Raw genomic sequence first — 13,101 nt, 5'->3', positions numbered from 1 at the left:
GTAGAGGAGCGATTCCAAGGTTTGAACGACCAAGAAGCATTTGGTCTTTGAAGTCAAAATGAAATTCTACATCGATGATTTACCAGTACTTTTCCCTTATCCCAAAATTTACCCAGAGCAGTACAAGTATATGTGCGATATCAAGAGAACTTTAGATGCCGGCGGAAATAGTATTCTGGAAATGCCTTCGGGAACTGGGAAAACTGTTTCATTACTTTCATTAACTATTGCCTATCAAATGCACTATCCTGAGCATCGAAAGATCATATACTGTTCCCGTACTATGTCCGAGATCGAAAAAGCGCTGATAGAGTTGGAGAACCTTATGGATTATAGAACTCGGGAGTTAGGCTTCCGTGAGGATTTCAGAGGCCTAGGTTTAACTTCGAGAAAAAATCTCTGTCTGCATCCAATCGTAAGTAAGGAACGGAAGGGTACAGTTGTTGATGAAAAATGCCGTCGTATGACCAATGGCCAGGCAAAACGTCAGTTGGAAAATGATCCGGAATCTAAGGTTGAACTGTGTGATTACCATGAGAATCTATACAACCTCGAAGTTGAAGATTATCTTCCTAAGGGTGTGTTTTCATTTGAGAGGCTGATAAAGTACTGTGAGGAGCGAACTTTGTGTCCGTATTTTATCGTTCGTCGTATGATCTCACTCTGTAATATTATTATTTACTCCTATCACTATTTGCTGGATCCCAAAATTGCGGAAAGAGTCTCGAAGGAAGTTTCAAAGGATGGAATTGTCATTTTCGATGAGGCGCACAATATTGACAACGTTTGTATAGAGTCGCTTTCACTTGATTTGACAAACGATGTCCTGAAGCGCGCTACGAAGGGCGCTAATGCTCTGGAAAATAGGATTCAAGAGGTTAGAAGAGTGGATGCTAAGAAGTTGCAAGACGAATATGATAAATTAGTCAAAGGGCTGCACACCGCAGAGATATTAGAACCTGGCGAAGAAGCCGCTTTAGAAACGCCTGTTCTCTCAGAAGATTTATTGACAGAAGCGATACCAGGGAATATCAGGAGAGCAGAACATTTTGTCTCATTTCTTAAGAGGCTAATCGAGTATCTGAAGACAAGAATGAAAGTTTTACATGTAATTTCAGAGACGCCCAAGTCATTTCTGCAGCATTTAAAACAATTAACTTTCATTGACAGAAAACCTTTACGGTTTTGCTCGGAACGGCTCTCGCTTCTGGTAAGGACGCTGGAGGTGTCCGAAATAGAAGACTTCATGGCACTTAAGGACATTGCGACATTTGCTACCTTAATATCAACATATGAGACAGGCTTTTTATTGATCATTGAACCCTATGAAATAGAGAATGCCGCTGTGCCGAACCCTATCATGCGATTCACATGTTTGGATGCATCAATTGCAATAAAACCTGTATTTGAAAGATTTTCATCCGTGATAATTACTTCGGGTACCATATCACCGCTTGATATGTACCCTAGGATGCTGAATTTCAACACGGTGCTCCAGAGATCTTATGCAATGACCTTAGCGAAAAAATCATTCTTGCCAATGATTGTGACCAAGGGTTCAGATCAAGTGGCTATTTCTTCTAGGTTTGAAATTCGGAATGATCCTAGTATTGTACGTAATTATGGTTCAATGCTGGTGGAATTTGCTAAAATAACGCCGGATGGGATGGTTGTATTCTTCCCATCATACCTTTACATGGAAAGCATCATATCTATGTGGCAAACGATGGGCATATTGGATGAAGTTTGGAAACATAAGCTAATTTTGGTTGAAACCCCAGACGCTCAAGAGACTTCGCTTGCCCTGGAAACGTACAGAAAAGCTTGTTCCAATGGAAGAGGTGCTATTCTTTTATCTGTCGCCCGTGGCAAAGTTTCAGAAGGAATCGACTTTGACCATCAGTATGGTAGAACAGTGCTGATGATAGGCATTCCGTTCCAGTACACTGAGTCTCGTATATTAAAGGCCCGTTTGGAATTTCTTAGGGAAAACTATCAGATAAGAGAGAATGATTTCCTATCATTTGATGCAATGAGGCATGCCGCACAATGTTTGGGTAGGGTTTTGAGAGGAAAGGATGATTACGGAGTGATGGTATTGGCGGATCGTAGATTTTCAAGGAAAAGAAATCAGTTACCAAAGTGGATTTCTCAGGGCCTTTCTGATGCTGATCTCAACCTTTCAACAGATATGGCTATCGCTAACGCCAAACAGTTCTTGAGGACAATGGCTCAACCCACAGATCCAAAAGATCAAGAAGGTGTCTCCGTTTGGAGATACGAAGAGCTCCTTCAATATCAGCAGGAAGAAAAATCAAAAAGAAAGCAGCAGAATGGAGATGGCACGATCCAGGATGAAGCTCCTGTTGATGTTGAAATGGAATAATGCTCCGCTACGCTGAATCGGGGCAGCTAATAACCAGTATTATGTAGCATTTACTTATCATTCGACATTTAAACTGAAAGAAACTTCCTTATCTGCATCCAGATAAGAGTTGCACACACACCAAACTGTTAATCGATGGTCGCCTTTCTCTGGAGTAAATTCTAGGTCAAAAGTTTGTACATCACGGCGCAGAGACACTTTCTTGATTGCATGCAACTGTTTTGTAGCAACTTCACCCACAACTACCCACCAGCTTTCCAATCTTTCAAAGGGTAATTTTTTGGAGTTTACAACCAGCGTTTCTGGCATTTCATCTCTTGTTAAGGTGACGTTTATTGTCGTTCGCTCGCCTGCCTTGAATGTCCCAGTCTGCTCGATACGATACTCTAGTTCAATATTAGGATAGTTATTGACAAAATTAGCGATTTCGAAAACCTCACTTTCGTCAGAGGGCATTATACCTTCTCGTTCCTCATCCTCCAGAGCCATTATATCATAGACAGTCTCTACATTTTTGTTGGCACACTTGGCCAATATCTCACCGCTGAAGAAAGGAATTTGTTTCAAAGGACTATCAGTGTCCCACATCCCCTGTGTAATCATCTGTGAAATATCCATGGCGGTCATTGCATTCAGCCTTCCATCACCAGATAAGATATCAACTATGGCGCTTATTAGAGAGACTGATTTCCCCAACACCACTTCTAGGTCGAATGATAATTCCGGTGTCAATTTGAGTCTTGAAAAATGGGCCTGTAACAATAAATATACCTTTGAATTTAGTAAATTGGCCCCACTTATATCGTCAACTTTGAAAGGAACGAGCTGGTTCAGTTTTTGAACCACTGACATCTCATCCTCTCTAAGAGGAATTGAGTCGAATTCACTTGCCTTCGATAAGATCTTTAGAATATCTTGTTGCGTGGCACCACCAGAGAGAGATGTCAGAAGCATATTCAAAGACAGAAAGGATATATTGTAATGAGCGCTGACGAGACAACCAGTTAGCGGTGCTATCATTTCCTCGACTTCCTGCGCACCAGCGTCTTCCAGCCCCTCGTTATCCTCTATTTCAATCACCGAGGAGTTTTGAAGATCGGTCAAGGTACCTTCAACCAGCTCAGTTAAATAGGCTGAGATGCCGTAAGATGACACATCTTTAACACCGTAAAAGCTTGGATTAGCATGAAGACGACGGTAGAAATACGTGTAAGCCAGCCAGTCAACGCAATCTTGTTTACTTCGAATAACCGAGCTGCTTATTTCTGCAATTAACAAGTCGTGTATGCTAAAGTACAATGAGCTCTCCACTGGAACAGACTCGAGCAGAAATTTTTTATAGTAATCCTTCGAATTTTTGTTTGTAAGGATCAACGCTTTCGAAGTGCCTCCACTGTGTTTATCCTGAGCTGTTCCCGCCATCTCTAAAATCTCGTTCGCCGTGTAATTAACGTACCGATGCTCTTTCCCCTCATAATATTGGGTACCCAGAATAATCACTGATTTAGAGTTTGGAGCATAGAAACAACAGTCTCGTGTAACAAGTAGCACAGACAACTCATTGTGCGAGTAAAGCTGTAGAACAAGTTTTCTATCCTTGCTTGTCATATTCTGGTACAAGATACCAATTCTCATCCTTAGCGGCGATTCAAGCAAGGGATCCTGAGTGGCGTGGATGGAAAGGTGGGGTGGGCCATGCTCCTCCAATTTCGACATGTTCCAATCGCGATCGACTCCATACTTAGCCATATCAGCAGCCACCTTGAAACAAGAGGTTCTTGTTGGTAGGTATATTATACTGGTGGACGTAGCATTTGCGTGGGCAAATTCAAATGCGCTTTTGACCATCGACAGATTGTATGCGACGTTGGGCGGTTGATCAAATGAATTTAGTTGAATTTCGACTGGTGCTGCCTTTTCTTGAGGAGAGAAGTTATAGATGTTGCCCTTTGAGACTCCCAACCATTCGCCTAAATCGCGTCCATTTGCTATACAAGATGCCAACGCCACGATCCTTGTTTTATTATCAAGCTGATTGCTTATGAAGCTCATACGACTGATTAATATTTCGTAAGTGGCACCATCTAACCCATTTGACATTTCATGCACATCATCGTAGATCAAAAGATCGATGTTTTGTAGATTTTTCTTCTGCCTCCAGCTTCTTGAAACAACTTCAAACTGCTCGGGTGTCGCCAGTATCAAGTGGCTCTGAGCGATAATACGGAGGTTCAAAGTCGTCTCTAGACCCAATTTGTCTATATCTTTGCCGCCCGCTAATCCAGAAAATCTTTTGGTCCAATTTTGTATTAGATAGTCTATTTTCTCCTGTCTTGGATTAATGTAAATTGCACGCCCTTTGTTTTGTCGCCAGTGATTGAGCAAAGCAATCTCGGCTAAAACTGTCTTGCCAGTTCCCTTAGCTGCCCCGATAAAGACGTTGGCGTTAGAGTTGTAAACGGAATGGAACACTTGACTTTGAAATTTGTTAAAAGCTGTAAAACCGAATACTTCTGAAAACTCTTCCACATTTACTTCCGATGTTGGCACTAATTTCGTATCAAGAAGTGGAGTTGGAGCAGGAAATTTTCTCGGCAGTCGTACTTGCTGCATATCAACTACCAGCTGCGTCTCACAGTTCAACCATCGCTCAGAGATTGCAGAGATGAAGAAGTTTGGCGGTAGTCTTTTCTGCTGGGCTGCAGAGAGTTGGATGGTGATTTCTAATATTCGTGTCTCATACAAGTCATTTCTTTTTATTAGTATGGTATCAGAATAAAGTATCTTCTCGCCATCCGTATCCTCAACCAAGACTAAGAATTGTTCGCCAAAACCGTGGAACTTGGATTCCCATATCCAATCAGGAAGAATCTCTAATTCGAGTCTAAGTAGACTAGCGGTTAGCGGCTGAATTGAACATTTTAGAATTAGCTTGGGGAACCTCCTCAGTAAATCGTACACCATTTTGCCGTATTTCTCCGATCTCACAGCCTGACCTACTTGTGCTGGACTTTCAAGTTCCATGTAATCCTGCCAAGATAGAGTGGAAGCCTCAGTTTTCTTGATCAGCTCTTTGGGACAGTCCTTGATTTGTCTCAAAGGTGAATTTGCAACCCACGCTCTGCGCTCAATCATTTTGCAAATATCTAGCAGTCTTTTGGAGGTTTGAGAGTAGCCTTTCTTCAAGGACAATTCAAAAAGCGCTCTGGATATGCGGCCTGCATTCTGCTTAATAAATGTCATATCGGAACTCAAAGCGAAACCCTCGAACTTCATTCTAGAAATGTAACTTTGAAGAAGAATGTTTATTTTCGCCAAACAGTCGTCGGCATCTTCCTTAACGGGGACTGGAGCTCTTTCCAAAAGCTCCTTCAGCTCCTTTCTCTCTTCTGGTCTGACAGATAGGTACTCAAACTCACCTGACATTGCAATCAACCTGAAAAGGTCCATCTGAGATGAACGCTCATTTAGGCCTCGGTTGTAGGTTTGCATGGATTTGTGCTTGACGTAAAAGTAAGATGCTATGCGGCCCAGTTCTGTGGATTGCACCGTACCCTCTTCGGCATTATAACTTATCAGTTTCTCGTCCTGAAGAACGCTGAAAGCTGAGTGGGCTAAAGAATCTCGAAATCGAAGCAAACTATCATCACCTTCGCTGTCTGTCACGTTATACAGCTGAGGTGAAACCAGAGCTCTCACATATAGGTAAGTGTAGCTCAACCAATTGACAGCGTCTTTCCTACTTCTGATACTACCAGAGACTACCTCAGCATTCAGCGCGTCCACCGCCATTGATACAAACTGAGATTCTATCGGCAATTGTTGGTTCAAGATGGCTAGAAAATATTGTACATCAGTTTGATTCGTAATAACGATTCCCTCCCCGTGAGTATCATATCTTGGCCTCCCAGCTCTACCCAACATTTGCAACAGATCTTGAGGAGGCAGTCGATCCCACCTGCCTTTTTCCGCTGAGTAAACGTCCGTTCCTTTTATGATGACAGTGTGAGCTGGAAGATTGACCCCCCATGCCAGAGTCGCTGTAGAGACCAGAACCTGCAGGAGACCATCCGCAAATAGGTCCTCTGAAAGAGATCGATCTTCTCTGGACAAACCAGCGTGATGAATTCCGACACCTTGTTTCAAAGTCTGTGCCAAATGAGGGTTTTGAATTTTCTCCGCTTCCGTTTGCAAGATCTGCTTTGAAGCTGGATCTGCCTTCTGTAAGCTTTCAATACTTCCTTGATCACGGAACTTTTGTATAAGGTGTCTTGCTAACCTTGCCGTTTCTCTTCGAGAATGAACGAAAATTATAACTTGGTGACCATTGGTGACGGCCTCAAGCGTCTTATCGTAGCACGCCTCATCTGCAGCGTGCAATCTTTTTATTGAATTCTTCTCCGTGATCCCACAGAACTGCTGACTAAGAGGACAAGGTCTGAATGACGAGTCAAAATAAAACAGTCCGTCAGTCGGAACGCGTAAGAACTTTGCAACATCCTGATAATTTGGAAGTGTAGCCGAAAGTCCAACAATTCTTGGAGCTCGTCTCGCAACAGGTGACTGTAAGGATCTTGCCACTATGCATTCTAAAACGGGCCCTCTCTGATCGTGAAGAAGGTGGACCTCATCGATTATCAACAGATTGACGAGGTTGATATAGGATGATGTATCAGCAGCTTTGCGGGTTATAACATCCCATTTCTCAGGTGTTGAAACTAATATTTGCGTTTCAGCTATCTGATGTCTGCTGAGCGCTGAATCCCCAGTCAGTTCCTCCACCTTGATGTCTAGATATGCTAAGCGCCTTCTGAATTCTCTAACCTGTTCCTGTACTAAGGCCTTTAGAGGCGCTAAGTAAACTATCTTGAATTGCTTACTCCGCAAGCTATTCGTATCAGGGTTAATGAAAGTGGAAACTGCTCTGAGAACGCAAAGCATAGCAACGTTGGTCTTACCGGCACCAGTTGGTGCGCACAAAAGAAGATTCATGTCGTTGTGAAATGCAGCGGGGAAGACTCTCGACTGGATGGGGTTAAGACTCTCGGTCTCTCTTGCTGGAAAAGCATTTCGAGCCCAGACAGGTAAGGAAGATGTTTGTATTAACGGGTAATCAATGTCTGGCCTCTTTGGGGCAGGAATGTGTATCTCTTCGTAGTGCTGATTGACTTTTTTGTAAGAGCCTTGCGGCAGCGAAACTTTCGATACGGTCATCAAATTAGCGCCTTCGTTGAACGCAAGACTCTCAAGATCCAGAAGAGGTGGAACTGGCCCTCGATCACTCGCTCGGAGCCTTTTGGCATCTCCTTCTTTAGTTGATATGCTATCTAGGGCATTTGCGGCCGTTCTCTTGCTATTCAGGCGCGTTCCCTCATCGTACTGGTCGGCCAAAGCTCGTACGCCATTTTGTCGCATATCCTGAAGGACCTTGGGTCTTAAACTTTCCTCTGTTCTTGCTAAACGAATACCCCAGAGAAGAGCGTCGGAATTTTTGACGATATATTTGACGAACTGAAGTTGTTCAGCTCCAAGTAAATTTAGGAGTTCTACCTCAAGGCTTTTCGAATTACTGTCATTCCTTTCGAGTACTTCCAATATTTGATCCGAAAGATGTTGGACGGAGCTTGCATCGAGGTCTACCCTAGATTCATTCAGCCTTCTTCGTACGAAAAACTCGTCGACTTCATTTATGCTTACCTCTTCGATGATATCCAGATTCTTTCCAGCAAGGAAGATTTTATCCTCGTCGTGCGCTAAGCCAAGCCCCGCGTCATCTGCCAAAGCCGCCTTCTTGCGGTTGATAGAATCAGACACCTCGTCTTCTCCATCTTCTTGCTCAAGCTCATTCAGCAACGTACTATCTTCCTCTTCAGCATACCCCTCTTCGGGTGCGTCTTCAAGCAGTACGGGTACAGCTTTTTCATCCTCCTCCACAGAACCATCTTTGTAATCTGTGATTTGTCTCACTAGTTGGACCAAATCCTTAAATCTAGCAGGCTGAATCGGCAGCTCAAGTTCTTTCTCGATAAACACCCTCTTTTTGTCCAAAACCCCGTCAGCTTCATCCTCATCATCCTTTAAAGCGCTTATCAACAGGTCTGCTGTGCTAGCAATGATATCGTGCGGTATATCCATGCCGACTACTTCCGTTATCCATCTCAATATTTCTTCATATAGAGCCTTATTCGTCTGATCCGTCGGGTAATACTTCAGTGCAGAATTATCATAATCCAAGACACTTCTCATTGAACTCACTGGCCTCTCAGAAGTCTTCTTGCTTCTCGCCTGTCCACGTTCTAAACTCTTTCTCGCCTGTTCTCTATCTTCGTTGTCGATTTCCCGCCGGGCACTCATCCCCATCTCCTTCACGGAGATTCTTCCTTCCATGGATTTCGGTTGGCAAAGTTCCGCATCTCGTTGTGGATCACTCTTGATTGTCTGCAGTCTCTTATCAACCCTGAGAACCTTATTTGACATCTCATCGTATCGGTAGATCTCCCGAATCTGCTGCTTTCTGTCCTTCTCACCATCCTCAGACATCTTCTGCCAACTGATTAGTCTATTGAACAGGAGCTAGAATACCAATGATCAGTTAACCGATGCGCCTTTCAACACTGTTATTGGAAGTCTCTTCTAGAGCTTTGAAAGCTCATCTAATAGCCTTCGTGTTAAATGAGCATCTTATACTAGTATTTAGTCGTATTGAAGCTTCAAGATTCAAACGACCAGACCTTCAAACTAGCTAGGAGCACAAGCATGCTTTTGGTGGACGCTGTGAGGATTTGCTGGTTGGGTCGCTACTTATGGACCGCAAAAAGAGAAATGTTCCGGATTTAAAGCGTAGTCTGTCGTCGCTAACTTCCCAAATAACTCACTGGAGCGCTTCAAGATCGTGCTCTCCCTCGCGGAAAAAGGGCAATAAATGCTCCAGTGTAGATGTTCGAGATTTGCAAGGCCACAATTTATCAGCGGACCTGACTACTGGTGGTTTTAATACGATTCCATGGTATGAAAAGTATAGTCCGAAAAATGTTAATGAGGTGTCGATTCATAAGAAGAAGTCTAAGGAGGTACGCGATGAATTGGAGGCTATGATGCAGGGTCGAAGCGAGAAGCGCGTTTTGCTGCTGACGGGTCCCAGCGGCTGTTGTAAAAGTACAATTGTCAATATGTTAGCAAAAGAGCTAGTTCCAAAGTACAGAGCAGCTGGAGGAAGAGGTGAAAATGTTATTCGGTATGAAAACGATATGGCACCTAACGGGGCTTCTCATATTGGTAGTTTTGGGCAGTTCCTCGGCGAGGCAAAGTATCGAGTTGTGTCGAACCTGTCGCTGATTCTGGTGGAGGATATACCGAATGTTTTCCACGCGGAAACCAGAAGCGCCTTTCGGCGACAGTTGCTGGAATGGTTATATATGCCCAAGCGCTCTCTACCACCTTTAGTTATTTGTCTGACCGAATGCGAGCTCGAGAACGATAATGGGAGCTTCATCGCTTACGGCGTGGACTACTCTTGGACGGCGGAGTCGATTTTAGGCAAGGAGATATTATCTCATGCTTGCTTGAAGAGAATAAAGTTCAACCCGGTGAATGCGACGCTGATGAGAAAAACCTTGGTAAATATCTGCAATGACAATAAAGCTGAGCTGATGCTACGTGAAAAATGGGACGATAAGGACCGCGTTATTGAGGGAGTGATACAATCCACGGGGGATTTACGTTCGGGAATTGCAATGCTGCAGTTCTGGGCAACCTCTACGGGATGCACCGCAACTTTTGCGAGAGATAGCTCCACTTCGTACTTCCATGCCATCGGCAAAGTCTTGCATGGTTCGCGCGATGTTGCAGATGACAGCAAGATGATCAACGAACTGCTTTTGAATTCGATGGGGCATCTTTCCCATGACAATTTCTCTCTGGGTCTTTTAGAAAATTACGCCTCATTCAACAAGGGTAAATTCAGCATTTTGGAGGCTTGCAAATTAACGGATTCTTTGAGCGAAAGCAACACTATGGATATGACACCTGAGTCGTTAGAGTTTTGTTTGCGCAAGGTGCGGCACATTTTTGGCGAAATGGGCCAAGGAAGTCATTCTCATGGGAGGGCAAAGTTCCCTCGAGAATGGAAAATTAGTCAGGCTCAAAGTGAGTTCCTGATACAATGTGAAGATTATACCAATGTTTCAGTCTACAAGTACGGTGAGCCCCGTCTCTTCCGAAACATAGCATTGCAATTTGGTTTCTACGACCCTGAAATAAAGAGCATTCGGTTTTATAAAGAAAAGGCATTGAAACATTATAGAGCTAAATTATCTAACGATGCTGTATTTGAAGTCAAAAAACAGCGGATACAAAGTCTCGAAGTGGATCCTACGTTAGATATCACTGCGCGTATAGGAGGCGACATTAACTTGATAGACGGTCATGATACAGAAATCTCTGAGGACGATCATCAATCAGGCGCCAAGGAGGCCCTTGACCGATTGAGGCGAACGCGAGATGCGAAACTGCAAAAGTTACTTGAGCTATACGGCACAGATTCTGAATTGAAAGCTGGGACTGAAACTGACGATGAGCAGTTCGAAGAGGATCCCATAATTGACAGTGATCAAGATGTGGGAGCTGTTGCAAACAACACGCTTGACGACGAAGACTCTATCTACGAGGCACTTTCGCAAAAGCCCCGAAATCTGAACGGTGAGAAACCGGTCAGTGAGTCCCTGTCCGACTCCGATCTCGAGGATTTATGATTAGTAACCATACATCTGCATTCAATATCACAAATCGAATTACCTGTATATACCTAAATGGAAACTTCTCGTTTATTAGCTAGACTGTAGAGCGTGCTCAAAAAACTCCGGATCCTCCTCCAGCGACTCTTTAGTAATATCTAAACCGCCTTGGAATTCGCCCTTGACGTACAGCTGTGGAAAGGTAGGCCAGTCAGAGAACTTTTTGAGACCCTCTCTCACAGAGGAATCCTTCAAGATATCAAAAAACCCAAACCTTACCTGGTGCTCTCTAAGTATGCCGACGGCCATTTGTCTGGAAAACCCACATTTGGGTTCCGAGGGACTTCCCTTCATAAAAAGCATTATTGGAGCAGCCTGCGTTAGCTTTGTCAATCTTTCATTCAGCTCTTCTTCAGTCTCTTCGTCCTCATCCTCATCCTCTTCATCCGTAATTGAACGCTGCTGCGGCTCTGGAGTCCCCTGCAGACTGGCCTTGTGATCATTCAAAGCTTTGACGAACTGCTTTGGATTCGCACCAGAGAGCTCTGTCAATATGGTCCCTTTCCTGACAATAATCAAACAGGGGACTGCCGAAACCTCAAACGATTCAGCAATCTCAGAGTTGTCATCAGCATTGATCGACAGAAATAACACATCCTTATTGGAGGGTTCATCACTCAACGCCTTGAATACCTCACCCATATACTTGCATGGCTCTGCCCAAGGTGCGTAGAAGTACAATGCAGTCAGTCTATCAGCTGCTTCAGCAGTAACCAAGTTGGTGAATTTATCCTGATCTTTAATTTCCACCACAGGCATTTTTCACTGGATGATTTCGAGTGCTTTGTAAACAGTTGTAGGGAGCAAACTCAACTGCCAAAGAAGCTCAGCAAAACAGATGGCATCTGACTAGTAAATGAGAGGATTGACACATCTATTGACGTTGTTCATTGTCTAAAATCAACTCTTACTTTGCCAACCTTACAGTATCTATTAAGCCATACAAAAAAATCGATGTCACGTGAGCTCCAACCTATTATATCAACTAGCTTTAGTAATAGCTGATCAAACTCTTCTAGCAAACTTGTAGAAGGTATTCCAAGCTACCTGGACCTTGGAATCTGGCGTGAGCTCTGGTTGAACCGTGCAGATCGTCTCCACCAGCCGCTCGGCGATGTCTTCTTCCGAGTCTCCGTGTTTTGTCTTCCAAGTGTGGTACGCACTGAAAGTTCTGACATAGTTTGCGTAGTCGGACACTGTCATCTCCTTTGAGAGAATCAGAGGTCTCTGCTGAGCATGTAGGTGCTGTGGGGCGCGCAAATCCGCGACTCTAACTTCAGCACTCTGCTCGTCAGCGAAATATCTGCTGTCGAAGACCCAGTTCTCTAACATGCCACGGAGCACGTTGCGTCCCGGCTGCTGCCAGAACGGCCCGAGCTGATCCCTCCCATACGAAACGTCGTTCAGCACAGCGTCCAGCTCCGGATAGTCGATAAACGCAGCGTCTGCGTAGCCCCAGATCGCAAAAGTGCCGCCTCTGCGCAGATTGGCGGCTACGGATGACTGGAAACTTGCAAAGTCAAACCAATGAACACATTCCACTGCCGTGACCATATCGAGGGTCTGTCTGTTGGCCTTGGCGGCGCCCAAGAACGAAAACTCGTTGCCTGACGACACTTCAAAAGAGACTCGCTCGTCGCTCCCACTCGCGGACCTGGCCTTCTCGATCATGGTTGGCGAGATGTCGGTTCCTACGACCTGCTCGAAACCGCTCAATAATGCAGCCATTTGGAACGTAGCCGTCCCAGGACCGCACCCAACATCAACGACACAACGACGGGGGCCTTGGTGATATTTGTCCAAAGCTGCGTAAAAGCGATCGGGATAGGAGGGTCGGCTCCTATCGTAGCGCTCGGCATCGAAATCAGACTCAGAGAAGGTCGACATCTTGAACTTATCTGTCACTTATCGCTGGTTTTTTCA

General features: G+C 44.4%; 5 protein-coding genes across 5 annotated transcripts; 2 read left to right on the top strand and 3 right to left on the bottom strand.

Annotated features, from left to right (window-relative positions):
- Nucleotides 1–58: 58 nt before the first annotated feature.
- On the top strand, nt 59–2,386 carry RAD3 (TFIIH/NER complex ATP-dependent 5'-3' DNA helicase subunit RAD3; the record flags this gene model as incomplete). The annotated part of the gene is made up of 1 exon (XM_037285703.1): nt 59–2,386. One exon carries the CDS (start codon nt 59–61, stop codon nt 2,384–2,386), a length of 2,328 nt encoding a protein of 775 aa, XP_037141599.1.
- A 57-nt stretch (nt 2,387–2,443) lies between these two features.
- Nucleotides 2,444–8,926, bottom strand: BRR2 (ATP-dependent RNA helicase BRR2; the record flags this gene model as incomplete). The annotated part of the gene is made up of 1 exon (XM_037285702.1): nt 2,444–8,926. The coding sequence occupies one exon, from the start codon at nt 8,924–8,926 to the stop codon at nt 2,444–2,446; it is 6,483 nt and encodes a 2,160-aa protein (XP_037141598.1).
- A 263-nt stretch (nt 8,927–9,189) lies between these two features.
- On the top strand, nt 9,190–11,136 carry RAD24 (Rad24p; the record flags this gene model as incomplete). Its single annotated transcript, XM_037285701.1, has 1 exon — nt 9,190–11,136. The coding sequence occupies one exon, from the start codon at nt 9,190–9,192 to the stop codon at nt 11,134–11,136; it is 1,947 nt and encodes a 648-aa protein (XP_037141597.1).
- A 75-nt stretch (nt 11,137–11,211) lies between these two features.
- Nucleotides 11,212–11,937, bottom strand: HG536_0H02970 (PICOT family protein; the record flags this gene model as incomplete). The annotated part of the gene is made up of 1 exon (XM_037285700.1): nt 11,212–11,937. One exon carries the CDS (start codon nt 11,935–11,937, stop codon nt 11,212–11,214), a length of 726 nt encoding a protein of 241 aa, XP_037141596.1.
- A 246-nt stretch (nt 11,938–12,183) lies between these two features.
- On the bottom strand, nt 12,184–13,065 carry TMT1 (trans-aconitate 3-methyltransferase; the record flags this gene model as incomplete). Its single annotated transcript, XM_037285699.1, has 1 exon — nt 12,184–13,065. One exon carries the CDS (start codon nt 13,063–13,065, stop codon nt 12,184–12,186), a length of 882 nt encoding a protein of 293 aa, XP_037141595.1.
- Between the last annotated feature and the right edge of the window lie 36 nt (nt 13,066–13,101).

Source organism: Torulaspora globosa, chromosome 8 (assembly GCF_014133895.1).
Source record: "Torulaspora globosa chromosome 8, complete sequence".
In the NCBI taxonomy this organism is placed as follows: domain Eukaryota; kingdom Fungi; phylum Ascomycota; class Saccharomycetes; order Saccharomycetales; family Saccharomycetaceae; genus Torulaspora; species Torulaspora globosa.
The sequence above is the reverse complement of the archived record's forward strand: the minus strand, read 5'-3'. Positions and strand labels throughout refer to the sequence as shown.